At 32.6% G+C, this 27,022-nt stretch overlaps 1 protein-coding gene across 4 annotated transcripts in view; it reads left to right on the top strand.

Moving 5' to 3' along the window:
- LOC106461355 (ankyrin repeat and IBR domain-containing protein 1-like) overlaps window positions 1–27,022 on the top strand; it is a 268,562-nt gene that overhangs the window by 161,265 nt on the left and 80,275 nt on the right. For all 4 annotated transcript variants that reach the window (XM_022388283.1, XM_022388284.1, XM_022388285.1 and 1 more), the window contains 3 exons: window positions 9,957–10,045; window positions 11,584–11,714; window positions 23,023–23,157. In XM_022388283.1, the coding sequence (XP_022243991.1) occupies window positions 9,957–10,045; window positions 11,584–11,714; window positions 23,023–23,157 (355 nt within the window). The remainder of the gene's footprint in view (window positions 1–9,956; window positions 10,046–11,583; window positions 11,715–23,022; window positions 23,158–27,022) is intronic.

Here is a 27,022-nt window from a genome sequence, read left to right on the forward strand (position 1 = left end):
AGGAGAGAGCAGGAAGAGAGTCAAGAGTAAAGCCAATTGAAAAAAAGAGTTTTGGTCAGAGAAAGGCTAGAAAACATAAAGTTAATCATCGTAGGAGTGAATAGCCTAATGCTTGATATATTAAAGAGAGATGAACAGTTTTCTGACATTTTAGGAGAATAATTTGTCTCGTCAAAGGGTGTTCTAAATCACTTGAACCTACCTGTGTGGACAAAATGCAGACGTTTATTGAAAGTAGTCCTAAATATGAAAAAGCAGACGAGTATCAGAAGTTCAGGATAGAACTGCAGTAACTCAGTGACAGCATAAGTGAATTATACACCAATACTGTTGTGATAAAAAAAAGAGAGAGAGAGAAGAAATGGAATATGTGAATTATACACTAATAGTGTTTAAGATAAAAATAGAGAAAACTAGTTCGGTTTGTCAACTGAATTCTAAAGCAGTTGAATTGGCCTAAGAGGATTTTTGACAAGAAGAAGAGAACTGTATAGTATTTAAGATAAAAATATGATAGATGTAATGTAAAGAATTTTTGTACATACATTTAACTTGTTTTGACTATATTACTTTAAAACAAGTGGAGTGTGTGATGTTCATTTTTTGTCAAATTTATCACCAAGTTACAGATACCTACTGCAGAAGAATCCTTAGCCCAACACACCCATATACTTATTTTGATATATATTACTCAAAAAGCAAGTGGCTGACTAATACTGACGTATAAATACTCTAAGTAATGTAAATGATGTTGAATCAAATTTAGATATTAAATGTTTAAATAATTATTACAGTAATGGCATTTAACTATCCATCATATCTAATTAAGAAAAAAGCTAATTACCTAACTACTACTGGGAAATGAGTTCCTAAATTGACAACCAAGAAATTTCTATCTTAAATATTGGTTTGCTGCTTTAAGTCATGAGTACTCTTGTGTTATGGGGTTCTTTATATTTATCAACTATATATATGTATTACAGTCACTTTTCTATAATTCTAAATAATTAATAGTAATAAATTTTATTGCCCAACTAAATTTGTTATTAACATTTTATTCTAACTTCAAAACTTTATATATACTTATTCAACCACTAATTAAAACTAATTATGGCATAGTTGCCACCAGAGAGCAGTATATTATGATCCCTACTTGTCCTTAACTATTCACTTCATCTATTCTGTTATGTAGATCATAGATGCACCTGTATGTACCTTATGCCAGTTAACATTAAATAAAACAAACTTCATATACAATGTACCATCTGAAATAATTAGCCAACTTATGATTAAAACCAAGGAAAGTACAGTCAATCAGAATACAACTATCACTAAATCTTTAATAGAATAAACATATCTAAACATTTTCTTAATTTGGTTTAAATTTTTCTTCAGTCATCAAACTTCTATCTTTTCCAAATCTATTCCCACACACTCACAAATTTCACATTAACACATAGACATATTTGTAAACCAGAAGTCTTTGATCGAAAGCTAAAATTGAGTATCATCAGAATAATTTAGAGGACATTAAAAAAATATTTAGTTACACCTAAAAAAATTTTGGAAAAACATACAGATTGCCAACAAAAAACAGTAAATTCACAAGCACTTAAAAAAAGTCAAGAGTGGGATGACAACACTGTTTTTTTTTCCTTCTCAGTAACAGTGAAACCATATTTAAAATGAAAGGCTTGAACAACTCATTTGGAAAACATGTAAAATAATCCACAATATAGGACCTATAGAGGTATACTTCATGCCCTACAGAACTTTCCATCAGTGGGACTCTTTTTGTAATCTTAATCTTACTTGTTGGTGACTTCTTCGAGCTCATGGATTTTGGAAACATTCTACCAAAATATTGTTCATTGCCTGAGTATCCATCCAGAATTACAGTTGGCCAGTTTCTGATTGCCCTTCGTTTGTCCTTAAGCTACTTTTTTCCCTCATGTAAAAAAAAAAAGAGAGAAAGAAAGAAAATAAATGTTATATAGATGTACCTTTAAGCAATTTCCATTTAACATTTGTTTCACTAGCCCTCTCAGGTTACACAGTAGTTTCTGCAAAACAAAGTACAAACCAAACTTAAATGTTATATAAATAAACCTATCCACACATTATACTTAAACAAATTTGGTCAACTATGTGCCCTAGAGAAGAAATGAAACCATAACCTTAAAGGGGTATAAAAACAAATAATTGCTTTCCTTGGCTGTGGCGTAGGATTGCACAGCATCATACATAAATCTTTATTATAGTAATACCTTTTAAGGACAACTGTATAACATTCACGAATGTGGCTTCTATAGAAAATCATGTAACTATCTCAGAACTAATATTACCATACTTGATCTCTACACACTGTACAGATCCTAAAGACTTATTGCTCTCCATATAGTCTTATCAAATTTACCATTAGTTTCACAGAACAAACTAAATTTTTGTTAAATATCAGTCAGTCATTTTAGGCTAGAGTTACAACTCGATGTTTTCTTTCTAGTCTTGTGTAACTGTAAATATATCACAAAAAATGTGCATTGCTGTCCCAGAAATTTGTGTCATGGCATTACTACTTCCACAAATACTTTTCCCATACTCTGCAATTAGACTCCGTAGAAAAATCATTCACAACTGTCTCTCCTCAAGTGACTCAGTGAAATGGTTATTAGACCTAAACACTAAATTCAATCAACGTATTAAAAAAGATGATAAACATTCATGTACTAAATAATACAGAAAACTATTAATCATCTCAATAGATGACATTCATAAGTTAAATTTCTATTAAGTTTTAAATAATAACTTTACTACGTGTGTCTCATCCTGGCAACCTGTAAGCAGATTTTTCCAAGTCCTTTAATAGTATATTCTAATAAACTTTTGTAGTACATTCACTGCAAGCCATTGTCACTACTTGCATATTAAGTTAGAATCTAAACCATATCAATTTTCAGGTTGCCTCAAAATGAAGCGAGACATCTGTTAACTCCTGAACTATTTTGATAGATATAGTAAGCACAAACTGGATGGATTCTTCAGGAGTGAATAATCTGTTTAAATTCCTACCAAGAGTCAATAACATTGCTTTCATCTGAAGAAGTAATATATTTTTTTCATTCTACTTGTATGCTATGCAGCTAACATTTCTATTGCCACATCATTGCAGGTCCTATAGGTCATATCTGGGGTGGATATGCTTTACTTTCATCCCAGAATAAGTAATTTTTATTTCATGAGTAATCGCTGCATTTACTGCAGCAACACACAAATGTTATTGCTTGTACATGTGCATGACACAAAACTTATCCAGATGAATAATTTTCATCTGTTCATAAAATATTCAGACCTAACTTCACAGCTCTAAGCATACACTATTACTAAATATCAGCATCTTTGGCTCTTCATGGACTTAATCCATTTTCAAGGAATATTTCAGTTGATTTTAGCAGTAAATAATGTTTCTTCCTGGTGGGTACTGTCACCTAAACGTGTATTTCAATAAATTGGCATATATTTTATCACAGGTACAGTGTGAATTCTGAGGATAAATTATTCCAGTATCATCCAGAACTAGTACACAGTACTTAACAAACTAACTATTGATTATTTGCATGTGATCTGGCCAAGAAAATGCCACATCGCAGACAGACTTTTATCAGTTATTACTAGTGGAAAGATCAAAACAAAATGAACCTTGCTGCTCAGAGTTAGAAACATTTCATTTTACTATGAGTAATACTGCAAGCAAGCTTAGGAATATTATTGTCTTGTGTTTCATTGCAAACTGCTGGTACTTCATAGAGCTGTCATAGACCACATCATGTGAACTAAGTCTTGTTTATAATATGCACACATGTACTACTAAAAGTGGATAATATTTGTTCTGAAACACAAGTTCATATTGGTTCAGTGAGGTGTTTACAGCAATTGCCATTATTATGTGGGATTTATGTAAACTGCAACTTTTGAAATAAATTATTTCAAGAGTTTATAACTTTTATACGCTACTAACATTTACTCCTGCATAGTACACTGGGTCCCCATTATACATTGCATCACTCTGCATCATTTCATTATCATGCAACTTAGCTGTGAATGTATCCCAGTCCTAGAGTTACACCTCACTCAAGCATTTGATAAAATTAAAGGCTAGATCATCCAAGTTCAAGAAAAGGCATTGCACTACCTTGTCTTGACACCAGATATTAACAAGCACCAGTCTTCCTGAATTGCTTCAGGAAGGTGTCCAGATCCTCCTTAGCTGTACCATTTAATGTAAGGGGATTTGTAGTTGTAGCAAAAGCTTTCCATCTATGAGCTCTCAGCCAGTACCAGGCAGATACAGTCTAAACTTTGAGGATACGGCTTAATAGGCATAATCAGAAACTCTTGCACTCAAAGGAGTATTAGGTCTGTGTACATGGATGGCAGAACAGTGATATGCTGTACGCAGCTCATCTATCAGCTCTTTGTAACCCAAGGTTTTTCCCTCAGTGTAACCCCCATCCCAGAGAAGCTCACAACTGCCCCATGGATAACCAGCTTCACCAATTGGTGCCCACTGTATCATCTGCTGGAAAAATAGCTCTGGCTGGCAAACTTTAACTTCATTCACCTCAAATGGTCTTGGGTGACCACAACCATAGCTTGGATTTTGTGTTATTCTAAGTAGTGAAAATGTGGGAATCTTATTTAGTCTCTGACTTGCCAGAAGCAACATCTTCATGACACTCACTGATATACATGCCTCACTCACACTGAAATCAATCCTCGGGGTTAAATCTTGATTAGCCATTCTGGGTACATCAGATGCTGGCTGATCTCCTTCCCAAGTTTGAGACTACAGTAAGAAAAAAGTTGTAGACTTATGTAGCATCAGTGAAATTCCAACATCCAGAAGAGAACTTCACAAAGACTCTATTCCCCAGTGAGACAGCTGTAAGTGTACGAACTTACAATGCTAAAATTTGGAGTTTGATTCCCCATTGTGGACACAGCAGATAGCCTAATGTGGTTTTGCTCTAACACAAACAAAGCACATAGACCTGAAAACACTCTCAGACAACCATCTCCCACAAGTTACCTATTGGTTGTAAGTTAATTGATTCATTAATAATGCCATTTCTCCAAGTAGAAAGCCTTTTTAAACTTTATAACACAATAGACATTTACAGGGAAATGCATGCATCAGAAGAAGACAAAAAATTGTAATAACCTAGGTTTGAATTCTGGTCACAGCACCAAAGTTTTCTCCTTCCTACGTACATTTTTCTGCAGAATAACAGGAAGTTCAATCAATAAATATATCTTAGAGCAAATCTGAATTCTCTGACTTTGACATTGTTTGAAGAATGTAAGAGATTGGACACAGCATATGACAAAATGAATCAGTTTTTACTTACACTCACAAACAATAAAAATAATGTGTTTATAGACATAGGATGGCACCTTTACTGCAGAGATCTCTGTTATTATTTTTTAAGGAATAGCTGTAAAATATGTAGACCTCCATAATCTGTCTCAGACTGAGAAAACATAGCATTATATACACTAAACATAATTCTAGTTCTCTCAGGGCTCTTGTAGTACCCATGTGATTGTTGATCATTCCCACTGACACATAAGGAATGTTATATGCTCAAGATATCACCTGACCTGCCAGTACAAAATGTCATTGTCTATTTTCACAGAAGAACAAAGATGATGCCATAGGTGAATGACTCAAAACAATAAATATCTAGAGCAAAAGGACCTTAATGCCTTTCTTGACCAATGTTCTGTGTTAAAACTGTATAAATCAGAATAAATATAAATGAAAAATTTTGGAAATTCTTATATTAAAACAAGAGGTAATAAACACATGGTATACCTGCATACCACATACTTGCTAAAACTAGCATTTAGAATTGACTTGAAAGTGACCTAAACATAACATTATCTTCCTCAGTTCCAATAAGAAAAAAATGTAAAAGTCAGTTGGTCAGATTCAAAAGATCTCGGAACACCTTGGTTTCTCATGTGTTGTTCAAGAACCAAAGTTTGTTATTCATTGTTTTGCACTTAATGTTGTTCTCTTTCTTTTGCTGTGCATCTTCAATTTAATTTTCTGCAAATGAGTCTTTTTCAAGCCTCCCATATTGCAGACTTAGTACTTTTCTGTTGGCTCTATTTATACTTTAGAATAAATGTACAAGACATGGAACACCAGTTATTCTTTTGTTAGTATTTCATATTAGTTATATATAATATGCCAACAAGCATGTATACTTATAGCATTAAAACCTGATTCAATTTATAATTATTAAGAGTGCAATTTACCTCAAATTTGCTAACTTTACATTCATATTGATTACATTGTATCCATTAGTTAATATTCAGGAATAAAGAATATATATATAAGAAAATATTATCTGACCACCAAATTGTTATTATTCCTCCACTAGATTAATTTAAGAACAAAATGCACTTTTAAAACATATGATATATTCTTGGAGTCATTATACAATATTATTACTGAAATTGTTCCATTGTACTATAAAAAACATCAATAAACATTTCTATGATTGATATACATACTAATAAGCTATTAGCTTTAAGATTCATAAAAACTTCATACCAAAAGTTTATTTATATACAACTTCCAAACCCTTCTTCACTGCTTATTATTTTGAAATATTCTTATCATATTTATTTTATTTTATTGGATACTGTCAGTATGTAGCAGTTTTAAAATGCCAGATCTTAACATTCTATTACTAGAATATGAAATTTCTTTATTCAGATATAATCAGGAATATTATGTATATATATTCTAGCCTTAGTAAATTTCCTTGTTAAGAGGATATAAGCAGTTGTAAAATTTTTAGTCATAGTGTAAGGCAGTATTTCTCAACCTTTTCAATACTAGAGACCAGTTCACTGCCTCCCTATACTGTCATGGACAACTAAAATTTAAGGCCAATGAAAAACTGTAATGATTTATATATGAATATTATTATTTCATGAAATCCCATGGACCAGTAGACTAGTAGAAATGGACTGGTGGTTGATAAATACTGGTTTAAGGCTATGATTTCATATAACTGTGGTCATTCAAGAAAGTTTTAACTTGTTTGGCCAAGCTTCTGAGACACCTCTCTTCTGGGTTTTAGGCATCCCCAATGGTATTATAACAAGTCTAGGTATTACCAGAACTAGTCGCTTCTGTCTATATAGAGGTTGTCTGGGAGTCTTCCAGGCCAGAAAGTCATGTTGACAATGTTCTGAGACCATTCATAATGGCTGAAGTGGATGCAAATAAAAACAATCTACATGCATCATTAAACATTGTAAAATTTTGATTCTGACCTTGCCTGAGGACACTAAATTCATAATGATGTACTTATACTTTACCTGTTTGCACCACAGTTCTATAATGGTGGTGAGTAGAGCAGGTATTTAAAAGGACATCAGTGGAGAACTTAGACTTTTCCCTCAAACTTATCAGACAAATTAGATTCTGGAATCTATGGACTTTGGGACAGGTAGTGCAATACCTGATACTGAGTTTTGAATGTTCAGTGTTCAGCATCCTAAAGCTGTAGCAAGAGGAGCAACTCAATGAGTAGAACATTGTCACTAATGCCACAGATTTGACTCTGGAGAAAACCAACTAATCCATAGAGTTCTAAGATGTGAGCCCAACTAAAACTTGGCAGTTTACAAGAAAAATTAGAGAGCATTGCAAGAAAGGCTTTTCCAGGCACAACACCCTTGGATCATGAGGAAGAGGTTAGTAAGAAATACCACTTGGCATGACATGGGACTGGACTCTAGGACATTTATGTTCTAAAAGACTGTTTCTTGGTGACATAGTTCAATGTGGTTTGAGCTAAAGCTGAAGAAGAAGCTGCTTGTAAAGGCTACTGCAAATGAGTTGGCTCTGAAACAACCTCAAGGTTCAGCATGTTTTCCTATTTTTGCCATTCCAAATCATATTCAAATGTGTTCTGTACATATGACTTCAGCAAACATCACCTAAGAAAGGTTAAGGCCCGAACATTGTGTAAAATTAAAGTTTTCCTATTTTTTATTAATATTCTATCTAGTGTTTTTATTTCTTCAAATATTATCTGAATGTTTTTTGTACAATGTTTTTTTTTGCTTTTCGTGCCTGTATCCTAAAATAGAGTAACTGTTTGACTGACACAGATACCATGAGCATGGCAACACAGAAGCTTTACATGACAAGTATATTTTTTTTTGCATATATATCATTATGAACATTTAATTAATCGTAGTGTTACAACATTTTTATTAATTTACCATCATCAATGTTTGTCTTCACAATAATTACATTTATGTATTGATGTATTCTCATAACATAGGAATTATGTATATATATTAGATCATGATAGTGAGTTTGTTCATTTTTTTAGGCTTTTGTTTACAGGTTTATTTGTTTTTTATCAATCAATTGGCTAATTTAGTGAAGCCTTAACAGTACTTTTATTTAACTTAGGTGAAGGATATACAATGATTATGTATTCTTGATTTGATACTTGCATCTGTTTATAGAAAATGATAGATGTATACATAATGATGCTACATCTAGTTTAGTTATGCTTCTGTTGTCATCTTATGTGAATTGAACTTGTGTATGTCCTTCATAGTAAGGAAAATCTTCCCTTACTAATCTCTTGACAATCTTTGAAGAGGTTATTGCTTATCAAGATGAGAATAAGGGATTTGGTGTATTTGATTTTCAAGAAGCATTTGATAAGGTGCCACATAAAAGGCTTGTTAAAACCAAAATGATCTCTATAACTGTGGAGGATAACGTGGCTCATTGAATAGAAAAGTGGCTAGATGGAAAAAACCAGAAGGTTGTTATAAGTAGAGCTCAGCCAAACTGAATTAATGTCACAAGTGTGGTACCTCATACTCAGTGTTAGAACATTTGGTCTTTTTGATTTACAGTGATATAGATGAAGGAATGCTGGTTGCAAGAATTATGATGCTTCATAAAATAATTTAGATTATTTGGTGAGCTGGGTGAATAAATAGAAAATGGCTTTTAATTATTATAAATATAATTTTTAGGGGAATAAATAATTTTAACAATGTTATTGAAGAAAAGGATCTTGATGTTGTGGTTGCTCAGTCTCTCAAGTTATTCAAGTGGTGTACTATTATCTGTGGTAGGGTAAATATGATTTTAGGTTTAAAAAAGTCTAAAGAGGTTATAATTTTATTGTATAGGTCACTTATTTGGCCACATTTGGATTATTTCTTACCTAAGGAAAGACATTAAGTCGTTGGAAAGGGTTAAAAGGAGAGTTATTAGGATAATACCTAATAGGAAGGTTTGTCATATAAATACAGGTTAAGATCTTTGAAATGTTTCCTCTTGAAAAAAAAGAGCAGGAAGGGATCTGATTTAGGTGTTTACGATTTTTAAGGAAATTGATAGTGTTAATGCATTATATTATTTTATACTTGATGGTGAAAGTGGTAGGACTAGGGGGCATAAACAGGAATTTTAGCAGGGTAAGAGTCATTTTCAACTAAGACAATTTAACTTTTTTGACTGGTGGTTGGCCTTTGGAATGGTTTCCCTTCTGGTATGGTGGATACAATAAATTTAAGTGAAGACTTTATAAATATTTGAATGATAAGGGTTGGCTTGCATTGTTGTGTTTATTTTTTAAAAAGTTTAGTTTAGTGGATGGAATGGTCTAGATGAACTAACATGACGCTTGTTGTCCATAAATTTATTATTATATATATTGATTATTATACCAAAATTCAGCTTGCTTTTTATTTTGAAAAATTGAAATAAGTTTTATGTAGATACTTCTACATGTCAGTAAACTTTGCTTGTAGATACATCAACATTTTTGTCACTTTTTTATGTCTAAGTAAATGTTTCTTCACATGACACTTTGAGATGACTGATTGCTATAAATTTTCAGGGAATGCCTTAGTGAAGCTCATGCACCTTGTGACTGTGACAGATGGAGAGAATGGCATGCTAAGATAGCAGAAATTAAACCAGAAGAATGTAACTATGTTTTTTGTATGTGTTTGTCTGTATATATATATAAGAAGAAAAATGCAAAGGTGATAAAGTATAGAAATTAGACTTTTGGAGATAAATCAGTTTTAAAAACTATGATTGTAATTTATTTTCTGGGTGACATTTTGAGCAAACATTCTTTTTCAAGCCAGAAACTAGCCTGTCAGTTAATGGCAACTATAGGAATGTTTTAAAATGAAACAATGCACAAAAACAGAATGTAATGTGAGATATAACTACAACAATTGAACAATATAATAAAGCTGGTGATTAAGAAATAGTATTAAAAATTATTAGAAATATAAAACAACTTTACATAGCAAAAAAAAAATAAACATTTAAGGTAATAAAAGAATGTTATATTAGAAATGTTTATAAAAAGCTGAACCATTCATTAATACCCTAAGGACTTTAACAACCCATCATTCATACATAAATATATATACATAATAGTTTACTTGGTTTACTCATTGTGAAAATATGTGACTATTGTACTATTTATATATTACTACCTAATAGAAACCTAAAAATAATGGATGATTTGTGGTTATAAAATCCTATACTGAAAAGGATGTGCTTCATTGGAGAACTTCTTTATGCATTATAGGAGTACCATACATAATTTCTGTGTGAGATTCTAATTTGTATATTAAATAGTGATATAAACCTTTATAACTTTGATTTCTGTAATGCTAATTTATTTATTGAATTTGAAGCCTCAATCTGCTGAAACTTATCATTTTATATATTGAATAAAATAATTTTTTTAATTTTGGTGCTATAAAGCCACTAACTACGATGAAAAACATAATAATAATAAGTAAAGTATCACATTTACATGTAGTAAAAAAAGTATAAAAACAAAAGTTTTCTAAAATTTTCTACAAGAAATGTAATAAACAGAAATATTTTGGGTAAAAGGGGAATTCTAATTATTTTCATGTGCTAGGGCTCTTAATAATCTACTTTTAGTATATCCTTGCTAAAGAGGTTCTCAATTAATGATTCAGTATAAAATTAACAAAGCTATATTTCCTTTTGTTTTTATTTATAAATTTCAAATTAAAACTACATTATTCTTCATTCAGTTTTTATTAGCATCATTTAGAGAAAAACATCTAATTTTCTTAAGAGTCTTGGCACATTCTTTACAAACTTCAATGCAGAACAGGAATATTAACTTCCAAACAATTAAGGTTCTCCTCTTATTGTCAACTGTGGATAATTTTTTTTTATAAATGTAGAATGATTGACATTTCTGATTTGCTATTTAACGGAAATGCCAGTTAGGTCAAAGAAGTCATGTGCAACTAAAACAAATTTAATACTATAATCATTTTCTAGTTGTGGACCATGACAGGATGTAATTAGAATACTTTTTTTACTGACACACTATTGATTCAGTAATGACTGAATTGTTAAGAAATTAATAATCTCATTATGATGTTTAGTAATATTCTTTTTATCCTGACAATCATTAAATCAGTTTAATTTAATTAGGCATATAATTTGTTTAATTTTAGTGAGAACCACATGTGCAAGGACAGAAGACGCAGCTAACTGTTTGTGGCTAGTAACTAACTCCAAACCTTGCCCGAGCTGTAAATCTCCAATTCAGAAGAATGAAGGTTGCAACCACATGAAATGTTCTAAAGTAAGTCTTGCCATATAATAATTCTGTGGTTCAAAAATTATAATCACTTGAAATGTCCTAGAATAAGATTTGCCATGCAAAATTGGCTGTGGCTGTTTGTATGGCTAGCTGGATGGATAGTCAGGAAGCTACTTATCTGGCTGGCTAGATGAATATTCATTAGTCTGCCTATTAAGAACTATGAATGAAAGAAATAAAACTTGATTGTTTTTTAAATAATATTGATCATAAAATTCCATCTTATATACATCCAGTTAGGCCTCACCAGTTATTTATATTCCTTACTTATCTTTACCTATTGAACCAGTTATGTAGCCATGAAATAAGCATAAAACACTGATGAACAGTAAAAGCATTGGCTGGTATAAGCATAACTTTAACTCATATCCTAGGCTTATACTGATATTTGTCCATCTATGTTTTTCGCCAAGCTCAATTTCTGTTTAATGATTGTAGCTTGTTTTTAATAACTAAGGAGTTCTTGAACTTTTACATGTTGTTTGAATGATAAAATCATTTTACTAATGCACATAAATAAACAAGCTTTTCTGTCATCTGAATAGTTTGCTGTCACAAGACTCCTAGCTTACTCTTCTCACTAACCCAAAATATCCTTACCTTATGTCTTCTCTGTTGTTTCAAAACAGAGATAAAAGTCTCAGTGCATCTTTGATTTCTCACTTAATCCCTCTTTTTTTCTTTCTGATTCAGTTGTCCAGGAAGGCTTGGCATGGCCTGGTGGTTAAGAGGTTAGACTCGCAAACTGAGGGTAGCAGTTTTGAATCCTTGTCACTGAACATGCTTACCCTTTCAACCATGGGGACATTATAATGTGATGCTCAATCCAACTATTCGTTGGTGAAAGAGTTGCCCAAGAGTTGGCAGTTTGTGGTGTTGACAAGCTGCATTCCATTTAGTCTATCACTGCTAAATTAGGGGCAGGTAACACAGATAGCCATTGTGTAGCTTTGTGTGAAATTCAAAACAAAACCAATTTTTCAGGAATCTCTTCTGTAGAATTCACGTTTTATTTATAATTCATTTTGAAAAAGTTTATTATGTAACATTTTCAGCTGCATGTTCTTCATCCCCACACTTTTTTGTGATATTCTGCCGCTGAGTTTGAAATAAGCCTACACATGTACATTTTAGTTGCTGGACAAATAGCTCTGAAGCTATTTACCCACAAAGCTAAACAAATAGCCACTTCGTACAATAATCCCATGGTACAAAACCTGCAACAACATTAAATGTCCTTAAGATATGCAGTACAGTAATTCCATGACTTTCCATACAATAATCCCATGGTACAAAACCTGCAACAACATTAAATGTCCTTAAGATATGCAGTACAGTAATTCCATGACTTTCCATACAATAATCCCATGGTACAAAACCTGCAACAACATTAAATGTCCTTAAGATATGCAGTACAGTAATTCCACGACTTTCCATACAATAATCCCATGGTACAAAACCTGCAACAACATTAAATGTTCTTAAGATATGCAGTACAGTAATTCCATGACTTTCCATACGATAATCCCATGGTACAAAAACTGCATCTAGTGAAAAGTACTGAAATAAAATTTGCCTTACAATAATACCAAGGTACAAAAAAGTCACTGCAAATAAATTTATTTTAATCATGCTAAAATCCTAGAGCTGAACATGGCCAAAACATTTTCAATTATGTTTCCTTTAATTTATTATGATATAACACTATATAGAGGCTCAGAAAAGTAAGGTACTAATGGTGCACTTCACCCTACCTATTTCCTGAATTATGGGACCCTTTCTGCCTCTACTAAGATTTATCCAGGTTTCAAAAGTATGATTGGTTCATAATTAAATATTTTTTAATCTGCAAATATATTTAACTTTTTACAATATTTTAATTACCTCCTTTCATAAGATTAGGTATTCTCGTTCAATACTGCCCTCTGTATGCGAACATTTCATAACACAAGCCTTGTACATCCCCCTCTGTTGGAAATATCATGTTCCAACATGTCTCTCATGCATCATCTCTTAACGAATAGTAACCTGACATGCTCACGTGATGCACACTCCTTGTGCACTTTCTTTGTGCTAATGCTGCTGTGTGTGAATAGAACATTTTTTTTTCCCAATTTCTTTTTCAACTTACTTTTAATTTCTTTTTTTACTATAAACCAGCTCATCTTGTCACTTTCTATTTTGACAAAACTTGATCACTTGTGAGTCCTGTTTTGCATTATGAATTCTGAAGTTCATGTTACCACTTCAGGAGTCACATCAACAATTATTGTTGTTTCTCAGGCCTCAGGTGCAGACAACCTGTCAATAGATCTTTCTGTTTTTATATATCGGGAAATTGAACGCTATGTAGGTCAGACTTTGGCCCCTGACATCACTCAGGCTCCTCCTGAATTGGCATGAATTCTACAAAATGAAGAGGATTTTTATTGTCTTTTCCCACCTCCAGAGTTTGCCATTTCTTCCCACTTGCTAATTGAGGAATCATCTAGACCTAATTCAGTCTTCACAGATTTTGTGTCTCAGGTTTGTGATGTTTTATCCCTTTCTCATATATCTTATTTCCCTCAACTTTCTTTATTACATGAAACCTCTTTTTAACCATTTTTGGTTTTCCTCCCTCCCAGATATTTAGGTACATGCTGATCACTTTATCTCTCAATTATGTGAGGGGATCAGCATGCCACACCCCTTTGAAGCCCTTGGATCAGTACGTCCTTTCTTACCATCGTACTGACTATCCATTTTTGGATCAGCAGTTGTTGGGTTCTTTGTTACCTCTTTGGGGGGACAGCTCCCAATTATAATGTTAGTCTTACCCATGCCCAATATTCTCGCCTTCATCTCACCCAAACCACCCTTCTATGGTGTCTTTCCATACATCTCCTCTCTGAAACACTCCACAGAAATCCTGAGGGTTTTCTGTGGATACCCTGCACATTCTCTCCTCCACATTAACATTTTTTCCTCGGTTCTAGCATTACACATGGTTTCTTTGCTGTTGGGACCTTATTGGTAGGGATGCTTCATTGGCCAGGGTCAGTTTACTCTCTCCATATCTACAGGACTTATGTCTTGCTCCGTTTTTGCAATGTCATGTTTTTGGTATTCTCTCAGAAACTATCGAGCCTCGGGTTACATCAGCCCATCAGCAATCCACCCTCACGACCTTTTTCACCCATTTATGTCAGTCAGAGTCTCATATGCCTCCTCTTCCCATCCTTCATCCTCCCAACCCTTACCCTTTCCTGCTAGTCAGAGTACTTCTTTTTGTCGATTTCCTTGTCGACAAAACATCCATAGCCAACAGCACTGGGGACTACCCAGTGGGTTTGGAGCCAGTAGGAGCTCAACTGTTGGACTTTTCTTCCTCACTGGCATCCCTTGATCAAGGATCAATGGGTAATGCAGGTTCTGTCAGGAGGATTCATTCTCCAGTTTCTTCCCCCTCCTCCTCTTTTTCCTTGCCCCATTTCCTTTCTTCTTTCTCCAGATCCCGTGGCATGCCAGCATCTGTCAGAGGCAGTTTGAGAATTGCTTTTGCAATGGGATATCGAACTGGTCAGCCACCCTTCTGGGGGTTTTATTCTCCTCTTTTCATGGTCTCCAAGAAAACCAAGGATTGGCAGTTGGTTATTGATTTATTCCACCTCAACTGCTTCATCACACTTCCCAAGTTTATCATGGAGAAGGGCATTTTTGCCGGAATTGTGGATGACAAAAATGAATGTCTCTAATGATTACTTTCACATCCCGATTGCCCAGCAATCTCGACCTTATCTATGATTTATCTATCTCGGGGTGGTTTACCAATTTCGAGCCCTTCCCTTCAAACTCACATCGGCTCAGTATGTGTTTTGTTGCATCATCCGTGCATTTGCTTGTCATCTTAATGCTATGGGGATGCAATTTCATTATTACATTCCACAGACCATTCATTTGAGAGTAGGGCAGTGGTGTTCTGCTGATGTAGATGCGACATGGTCTCCAAAGGAGTGGAGCCATAGCCTTGCTGGTTGACATGGCCTCCTGATCATGTTACACAACAACACTGAAATTGAGCCATTGCCTTCTGGTTGATGTGGCCTTGTACTCACACTTACTCAACTAATGGGGTTGAGCCATCACCTTCTGGTTGACGTGGCCTTGTACTCACACTTACTCAACTAATGGAGTTGAGCCATCACCTTCTGGTTGACGTGGCCTTGTACTCACACTTACTCAACTAATGGAGTTGAGCCATCACCTTCTGGTTGATGTGGCCTTGTACTCACACTTACTCAACTAATGGAGTTGAGCCATCACCTTCTGGTTGACGTGGCCTTCTACTCACACTTACTCAACTAATGGGGTTGAGCCATCACCTTCTGGTTGACGTGGCCTTGTACTCACACTTACTCAACTAATGGAGTTGAGCCATCACCTTCTGGTTGACGTGGCCTTGTACTCACACTTACTCAACTAATGGAGTTGAGCCATCACCTTCTGGTTGACGTGACCTTGTACTCACACTTACTCAACTAATGGAGTTGAGCCATCACCTTCTGGTTGACGTGACCTTGTACTCACACTTACTCAACTAATGGAGTTGAGCCATTACCTTCTGGTTGACGTGACCTTGTACTCACACTTACTCAACTAATGGAGTTGAGCCATCACCTTCTGGTTGACGTGACCTTGTACTCACACTTACTCAACTAATGGAGTTGAGCCATCACCTTCTGGTTGACGTGACCTTGTACTCACACTTACTCAACTAATGGGGTTGAGCCATCACCTTCTGGTTAACATGGCCTCCTTATTCCTATTACACTCACAGGAGCTGAGCCATTGCCTTCTAGGTTAACATGGTCTTTTGCTACTATTTACAAAACCAGGGGAGTAGAGCTGTCACCTTGCAAGATAATGTTGCCCCCAGTTTCCTCTTACACATCAGCTGGAGTTGAGCCTTCCTCATATGGGATGAAGTGGCCTCCTGATCCACTTTACTTTCACACTGGAGTTGAGCTGTTGCACTTACAGTTCACCCTTTGATTGGGTGCCCTCATCCTACCTTCACACAGATGTTGGTTCCCGGCATCAAGGTTTTGGATTAGAGTGAACTTATCAGCATAAGCCCTTCTGCTCTCCTGGACTATCTATCATTCTTCTTACAGGGATGTTATTGTCTTTTGATGGTCCTGGCCTGTGCCATGCTTGGGGAGTTGATTCCATTTGATGGACATCCTGTTGCTGTGACGTATCCAGATATCAGGGAAGTTTTGGATGTAGTTTGTCACACTGTCCACAACAACGAAGAGTATACCTGGCTCAGAAGTAGTGTGGTTCCTCTCTTCTGATCTTTGGATCTTTATCTCTCAGGTTCAGAGGTATTCTTCAGAAGCTTTCAGGTTTGTGCTTCTTTTGTTCCCTTGCACCAGCCCCTCCTCCTTTTCAATGTGGGATTCTAGCTAATCTTGTAAAAGGAGATAAGTTCCATATCAGAAGTTATAATTTTCCTATATTGAAAATGTATTTCCAATACATACTTACCTCCCATAACACTTCCCACCCTTCCTCCCCATTTTCCAGTGCTTGTGCCTTCTTTAGGTTAGATAAGGATAGATTAGGTACAATAAAGAATAATAATAAAAAAACATTTATGAGGTACAGTCATGAACAAATAATGATTAGCCTCTGCATTATGTAATTTGGTAGGGTAATGTGAGCTACATTCCCCAAGTGATTTACAACTTGTGTAGTGAGAGTATCGGTTAGACATGGACCAAAGGGGCAATAAAACAAGAAACATTTAAGGAGGAAAACAGTTGTGTACTGTTACAATAAACAAATGTAGTTTCATGTTGCAATTTGAAGTCATTCTAGAAAGAAAAAAGAGTAATTTAGATTTATTTTGTATTTTTTATACAGGTTACAAGGTCAGTCAAATTGACCAACCTCATATAGAGTTACGGTAGAGAAAATATCAGATAAAATATAAAGCTTTACAATAAAAAAACATTTGAAATTTATTTAGGAGACTTTACAGATTATGCCAATGAAAGTTGAGAATTTTCAGGTAAAGAAAAGTATTTTTAATCTTAACATAAAATCACTTGGCTCTTGGAGTAGTCAATATTTCTACTCCATATATAAGTGAAAGTACTTCATTAAAAATTTGATTTTTGATCTACAAAAGACTTAATGCTTACTGAAAGTTTGCAAACTTTCATGAAGATACACAAAACATATTAGAAGTTATAGTATAGAAACTCTAAATTTCAATTTTGGGTCACAATTTAGGACAAATCAATCAAACCCATAGTGAGAGATAGTTAATCAGCTACTCCTCCTGATGTAAAGATGTGAACTGCTTGAAATGCTCCCTTACATTTCTAAACATTTTGAAAGGGTAGTGTTCCCTAAACAGGTAAGTATCAAGTAGTGGAGATTGGTGGTCATTGAATAAGTTCTTAATTGTTTAACCCTGCACATACAGGAGGGTCAAAATGCATGTCACGATCTTTTTTACAGAATTGCATTAAAAATTTAATGCAACTACTTTATTAACAAAATATTTTGATAAGCTTGGAATCAAAATGTTTATATTATCTGAGTTTTAGTTTTTAATTTCAAAAGGAAATATTTTGATAAATTTCAGTCTTTCTTTGTGCCACATGATGCATCTGTGCTCCGAATTGCCCATTTTAGATTTTACTTCTTCCATTATATGGCTTTCTGAGTGTCCAACTAATTTAAAACACATACTATATATATATTTACAAGCTAGAATATAAATTTAGAAGCTTCAATCTCCTTGCTTTACTGAGATAAAAAAAAATGTCAAGCCCACCTATGTCATTCTGTCTTTCAAACAGTGTCATTAATTCTGTCTGGAATTGCCATTATACATCATTTCATTTTGCTACCTGTAGATATACATTTAGACTGTTTCATTTTTTTATGATCATGTTTTTATGCTCTGAGCAGCTAACACAATCTTTTAACCTATTTATAGCATAGCTATAAAGCCAGTTGAATTTTAGTAGTTTTAGGACATTCTATTCCAGTGTATGATGTATGTTCTGTGTTCTAAAATGCATATTTAAAAAGAACATAAATGATTTTGGGGAGAACCAACATAGTTTGAAAAAACTAGTGCTGAGGAACTACAATCTTAATTATAAGTTTCTGAAATAGGTTCCAATTTTAACGTATGTTCAAAATTCTTTGTTTTTCATGTACATTTTTAATCTATTATTATATATTTTTAAAAAAAGTAACTCAAATGTAGAATCAGAGACTTGTTATGTTTGATAACAAAAAGTAAATGAAAAAACAAAATTAAATAAAACAATTACACAAGACTAGCTTGAGCTAACTCCTTCACATGATTGTAACTAGATTGTTTTTTTTCTTTACACTAAATTTTCCCTTTGTGGTTAATTGCCTCTCAAATACTTAGATATGGGCTAAAGGATATTGTAAAATAGTAAAATGAAAGCATTCAGACGTGAAAAAGCTAGAAACCTGAGGTTGTTTTGATAAATAATTGTAATTGTCTATTACAATCTCAAGTCATTCTAGTAAAAAAAAAAAATATTACTGATTTTATTGTTTGATGATTTCACTACAGTTAATAATATTAGGATAGAGAAAATAAGAAACATAATATAAAGTTTTACCAACAAAAAATCTTTTTATATTCATTTAGGAAATTCTAGAGATGATGCAAATGAAACTGTAAGATGAAAACAAGCATTTTTATTCTTAGCATGAAAATTACCTTTCACTCAAATTGACTCACTAAAAGATTCATAAATTCACAGTAAAAACACTTTATTAAAAAAATCTATTTTTTGTGTATAACAGACCTGTAATGTTTACTATAAGCTTATAAAATTTTGTGAAGATCACTTGGTACATTCAGAGCTATAGTATCTGTAGTTTCATGTTTACATTATGGTTACAAGGTCAGTGAAAATGACTAAGCTCATATTTGGAAAGTGAATCACTTCAGCAGGCTTGAAGTGTTGGCTAAAAGTGTTAACAACTGTTAATAGCAGAAAGTGAAGCCACTTCCAAACCAATGATTCAGTTACTTGAGCACCTGGACAATCGTCTACACACAAGTAGATGACCTCTCTCTCTGTTGATTATCACTCATCACATACATAGGTTATTTACTCCAAGGTTTAATGAGCTGCAGTTAGACACCATGTCAACATACACATGGTTAGAAATAGATTTCACTAAAATGGCTTTTCATCAGGTGCACAGTGAGATATCTCCTCTCACAACAAAGTACATGTGCTGCCAGCTAGCAGGCACATTTTTGTTTTGTGAGAATGGAGTTCCATTTTCATGCAGGAAGACTGATGGATATGTCAATCTCTAAATCTCATAGAATGGTTCCATTAATACCCCACATTGCAGGAACTACATTTTAAAACTCTCTATACTGCCAAATTGGTACATTTTGCCTCAACTTAGTGGATGTTGATGCCTATCCCTGTCCTGTTAAGCTGGTTGACACATTATTTGAAGAAGAAAGGATGTTTTGAGAGTATAACCTCTCACTAAGTGACTCCACTAAATAATGATGTCTTAGAAATTGCACTTTCAGAGGAATTGTCTACTATACTTCAATATCTTATCAGCACTGTTTTATAGTGACCATAAAATCTCATGAACTGTAAATATGTAAAGCCATATCTACTAAACATTCATGAACTTTCAAGAATAGACTGAATCATCAGCAGTTTGAATTTCAGATAAAATGACAAGTCATCAGATATATGAAATCCATAAAAATAAACTGAAGAGGCTGATTATTAGTTAGACATGGTTCAAAAACTAATAAAACAATAAAATTAAATAGAAACAGATATAAACTGTTATAAATCTCGAAGAAAAGTATTTTCAATCTTAACCCTTCTGCTGTAGGCAGGTCAAAGAGTGCATGTCATAACATTTTAGAGATTTATTTTTAAAATTTTATTAAATTACCATACTATTACTAATATCAATGGAATTGACATCAAAACATAGTTTATAATTCAAATTTTAATATTGTATATGTTTTAATTTCTTTATTTATAAGGAAATATAAAGAAATAAATGCTAAATATCAATTTTTGTGTGTCACATTACACCTACAACACAACTGATGCAATGATTAATGAATTAGAAACTCAACTTGGAGATATTGACAAGTTATGATGAAAAATATGAACGTCTTACCTCTGATTTGCCGTGATATCAATATATTTAGCCAATTTAGTAGTTTGGCTCCTCCCACTACTCCATTCTTTAAAAATCTCTTGTCTAATCCCACCTACTTTTTTTTTTCCTAAGACTTTATAACCATTGAAACTAGCAGTTTCTTGTAGACATAAATCTTATAGCCATTTGTAAGTAGATTGAAGGAGAAAATCATAATTTTTGCCAAAGCTGTTGAAGTTGTTACTATGAAGAGAAATGGGATTTTTTAAACCTATATATAGCTTGTTTAGCAACCCAAGTAAATTACAGGGATTATGTCTACAATAATATAAGTTGATAATTTGTTAGTTTCTAATATGTATATTTTAAGCATACAAAAACATATCGCTCTTCACCTTCCACTCGAATAAATAAACAAGGCTTAGCTCGTTCGACACTCGAGCACAAAGTCTCATAACCATCATAAGTACTCAAAATTTTTGTTTTTGACACATCTTTTATTTATTCTTCTACATATTAAGAAAAATAACTAAAATTTAATCACTTGTGAATAAATACTAACAATATGTATATATACACGCGTAGTGTATGGTAGCCAAAATTTCACTATATTTTGCAAAATACTAAAATACTGGTATTATAGATAGTGATTTGTATTTTGTACACCTATATAGGTATCTACTGAAATTGTATTAATCTTCTAATTGTTTAAATTGAGATAAAATTAAAGCAAATTATGCAAAATTAGAAGCTTGACAACTTAAAAAAGAGGTTTATTCATAACATTTTAAAAAGATACAGTTCTTTACAAATGTCTGTACACCTAAACAGTATACTTCTAAGTTCCTAACATCCAAGAAAGATTACCAATATTCAAAGAATTGCGATGTTTATTGTATCAGATCTGATTCATGTAATAAACATTTTGACAGATTCAAAGTGCTGTCTTATTACTCTGGAGAATTCTTGTTTTAAACACTGTAGGATACACACATAAGGCAATAAATTCTACATCCTGTTGTTGGCATAAACATTTTCACTGATTCTAAGTGCATCATCATTACTCTGGTGAATTGTCCTTGTAAACAGTGTAAGATATATATAATCTCATACATTACACATTCTGTTCTTGGAGCAGGGGTCAAATTGGCTATCTCTATGTGCATGCTTTGATGCTTTTGAGGGTATCATATTGTGGTGTCATGCGAAAGGTATAATGATACAAGTGGTGATTTGCTGCTTTATTTTCACCAGTTTTCTACTTCAGTCATTGACAGTAAAATAAATACAGAAAATAAATGTGAAATGTTTTGTAGTTGAAATACTCAAGAGAAGTATAACATGAATTTTGTGAATAATAATCAAGAAAAAATGACACAGCTACTTATTTTATTTCTGATCTGATTTTACAACTTTTCATTATATTTTGTTGTTTTACAACAAAAAAGTTTTATATTTACTTAGGAGGTTTTAGCTATTACGTATGCAATCTTAACATAAAAATCACTTTGCTCTTGAACTAGTCAAAAAAAAGATTTGATTTATTCACAGATAAATTGTTAGTAAAAAACTAATTTTTTGTGTACAAGCAATTTGTAATGTTTACTAAAAGCCTGCCACATTTTGTGAAGATACACATACTTTATTAAAAGTTATAGTATTAAAACTATATGCAAGTAAAAATGGTCACGTGATCGGCCCCTGTGACCGAGCCCATATTGAAAGAGTTAACATGAAAATTACTTTGCACTCAGAACAGGCAACATTCTGACTCCATATATTCACAAATAAATATTTAGTAAAAAATACTTAATTAAAAAATCTGATTTTTTTGTGTGCAAAAGACTTTTAATGTTTACTGAAAGCTTGCTGAATTCTCTGAAGATACACAAAACATAGTAAAAGTTATAGTATGTAAACTGATTATTATTTTATGGCTTCAATTTCAGCCACTTTGATGGTCCTTATATGGAAAGAGTTAAATTGTTAACCTGTACAATCTAGACAGTGATTAGTTTAAAATAATATTTTAATACTAGTATTAAATGTATACATTGTTAAATATAATGTAAAACATATTTTTCAGTGCAAACATGATTTCTGTTGGGTGTGCCTGGAGTCATGGAAGAGGCATAGCTCTGCTACAGGAGGTTACTTCCGCTGTAATCGCTATGATGCAGTTCATAAGGCAGAAGAGAGGACTGGAATGTTAATTTGTGAAGTGAGTTATCTTTAGATCCAGAAATTAAAAAAAAAGAGTCCATCTTGTTTAAAACCATTGAATTTGATACTCACAGGTTGACTCTGTATATACTATGAAAAGGTTTACAAACAGATGTTATTCATAAAAATGGTAAAGGTATCCCCATTATCTCAATAACTTCTGATTAAAGCAACCAACCTACATAGATCAGAACTAAGAATTAGTAGATAATGTTGTTAACCTAATATATTGTCTAACTACAAAGCTGGGAATATTTTTGTAATTTCTTTAGATGTTCATTTCATCCCTGAAAGTGTCGTGCATGTTAAATTATATGCTTGAAAACTACAGAAATTTTCTTCAATGAAAAGACATCAGATAAGCTTAGCTAGGTTTAGTGAGTAAGGTAGGTAATGGCAAAATATCCTGATGACTCAAATCTTTATTTGTTAAATACTAGCTGATGTTTCTGTTGATTTTATGGGGAAAACACAGGCAATCAGATGCAAATGCCAATCCACCATGGTCCCTGAGAGTACATGCCAAATTTAGTGATAACTGATCTAGCAGTTTTGCCAGTTATGAGTGAACACACAAACACATTTTTGTTGGATAACAGTTTAGGTTATTTTTTATATTTATTATATTAAAAAAACTTACATAGGCTAACTTATTACTTCATCATTTCTCGTTATGATATGTTTTAAATAAAATAACTGTTATCATTATAAGTGATAGTGAAATGTATTTTCATTATTTTATTATTGAATTATTTGATATACATGAGTTCAGTGAGAGATTACTGCATATTTTGAAAACAAACAAAATAGTAACCATATAGTCCTTAATATTAGCAATTTTCCAAGTAGGAAATGTTTAGATTATCTTTAACAAAAATTCTCATCAAAAGTTTCTGCCAAAACAATTGCAGAAACATTGCTTACAACACATTAAAAGTACAGCATCTGATTCTCTATCTCTGTGTTACACTAACAGTTAAAATTCCTTAGGACATTGGTTTAGTTGAGCTTCTGATCATAAGTAAACTATTTATATATAAATCAGAACTAAAAAGTAACATTTAAAATAATGGGCCTAATTCAGTGTAACAAACTGACTAAAGTAAGTAATAAATGTTTGGAGATGCTTGAATAGATAATGAAGAAAATTTTATTATAAATGTACTACATTTCTAAAAGTGCGTTCCTCGTCATCAAAATTAAAGTATGTAATGTCTTGATCAATATCCAAGAAAAACTTAAGCTTAAAAACTTATGTGACAGGTGGGTGTGGCAAGAGGGGTTTGATTTTCTATTCAGTAGCTCTGTAACCAAATTGAAGACAATAAAAATTGTAGTTTGTTTGAGCAATAACAATTTTATAGAGTGTATTTTACATTGAATTTCATACTTTTTCGAGGAGTGGTGGATAAAATAGGGATGATGACATGCTAAGAGAAAATGTCACATGAGTCACACTAGTGAAAATTAAGGATTTTTTTTAATATTGCCTTATAGAATTATAAACGTAAGACTTATATACTATTAAAATATGGATTATTAGCTGAGATTTTATGTTATTCTAATTGGTATGACAGAAATAAAACATGAATTAATAAAATTTTGAATTTAAGACACTAAAACCATATATCATGCACAGTGAAGGGTACCCAGAGTGATAGGGTTAATAAGATAATGAGAAAGAATTTTAATTTAACTTTTGCACATGAGCAAAATGTTTACAAGCTTCAGTTCACACCTGTTTTCGTAAGAAATATGGCCAAAGTGACTGGACTCAGCAATTCTCCTTTACTACATACCTTTCAAATCCTTCAGTGCAAATCCAGTGGAGTTTTATGCCTTTGGTCTGCTCAAGTATGAGCTGAGAAGTCATAACCCTAAAATATTAGCTTGTTTATGAAAAGATGGATGGGCAGAGAAACCTGATTGTATGGAAACATAACTGCAGAAACAATTTTAAGAAGAAAAGGAAGCAGATAGAGCATGATCATTGAAGAAAATAGTCTTCTGTCGTATTTACAAATAGCGTAAATGAATTAAACTTCCATATTATATGCAAAAAAAAAGTTCACAAAATTTTCACAATAAATAATTATATTGGGAGAGTGCTGGTACCAACCCAATATCTAATTTTGCAATTTTTATTTTCCTGTATAAAATTGAATTAATTTTATTTGTTAGATAAAGTTCAACTCTGAAAGATTAACATATGGATAAATGACAGTTTATTTTTATGATTTTATTTAACTCAGGTGTGTAATTTTGCCCTCAAGACAGACTGCACCCAATTAGGCATGAGAAAGTTAATTGCTATATAAAAGTCAGTAGTATGTTGAGATTCTAATAGAAGAAAGATAGATAACATTTTAACTTTATGATGTCAATGCAAAATGAATGGTTCTTATAAAGCTCTGAAGTAGTACAAAAATTAGCATATGATGATATTAAACTAATATTTACTGCATGCATTGAAATATTAAGATATACTAGTTGTAGTAACTAGCAATGTATTTTATGAAATTTGTATTTCTGGAGAAATTCACCACAAACCATGATTTTATAATCATTACTCAAAAAAAAGTATTTCATCGAAATGCAGGTTTACTGGAAAAATTGTAGCTTACATTGTTCAAAAATCTTCACAGCCTCTAAAGCACATGGGACCTGTTTTGGTTTTTTGGTTTCAGAGCATGAACATTTTATTTCAGATTGTTTTCTCAACAGCAACCCTAAAATGCTTTGCAGTTAGAGGGTCAGTATCAACATCATTTAAGTCTTAATGTTTACATTTTGCTTGGCTTGTTAAAAACTAATGTATAAACATCATCAGGTTTGTCAACAGAATTTTCCCTTAGTTTAAAATAACATAAGATAATCTTCGATAGATTGTTTAGGCAGATTATGGACATTATGAAGATTTTGCCTGTGAAACTGGAAAATTTTTTGATGCATAAAAGTATTTTCAATCTTAAAATGATTTGCATGTTAGATAGGCAACATGTGAAATGAAAAAAAAGACATGAGAAAAACAGTGGTTTACAAATCTTAAGACTTAATACAAAATTTGATATTTTGTGTATGAAAGCATTGTAATGTTTACTGATAATCTGTCAAATTTCGTTAAAAAATAACAGATAAAATATAAAGTTTTTTCTTAAGAAACGTTTGATAACTATCCCAGTAAAGAACCTCTGTATGGTTTTGGTAGATTTGACCAATCTTGTAACCACCATAAAAAATTAGGAAATAAATATAAATTATGCCTCTTTCATTCTAGAATGACAACAAATTATAACACAAAAACACAAATGTTTAGACTAAATAGCTTAAATCCCATAACTTTATAAATTTATATATATTTATTATTTTTACTGACCTCTCAGCCGTGTCTTGCTAACAATATAGAAGTTACAATGACAAGGCACACATACACTCCTGTTACAATATCCAATATTATAAAACTGACCTTTAGTCTTTACAAAGTGACCTGTCTTGGTTGTGTTTTAGTAGACTAGTATTGTGTAAAATACAGTCACATTTCAATTATTATACATTATATATGTATATAGATTATTGCTACTTAAAAATAAGTTTTAAACTTATTTTTCTTAAAACATGGAACATTAAATAAAGAAGTAAAGCAAACAATTAGCTCTTCTAGTTATGTTCTTTGTACTCAGTTGCTGCTTGACGTAGGTTGCTAAGCCTTTTAAAAGTTTATACGAGGAGGATATGAAATGAAATAATGTTTTTTAGGTTTTATATGTACAGCTGAATAACCAAAAACTCATAAATTACTACATCAATACCATAGAATTCCAATAGTATTTATCAAGCCTAGGAACTAAGCTGTATTTGGGTCT

The sequence above is a fragment of the Limulus polyphemus genome, unplaced genomic scaffold, assembly GCF_000517525.1.
Source record: "Limulus polyphemus unplaced genomic scaffold, Limulus_polyphemus-2.1.2 Scaffold942, whole genome shotgun sequence".
Taxonomy (NCBI): Eukaryota; Metazoa; Arthropoda; class Merostomata; order Xiphosura; family Limulidae; genus Limulus; species Limulus polyphemus.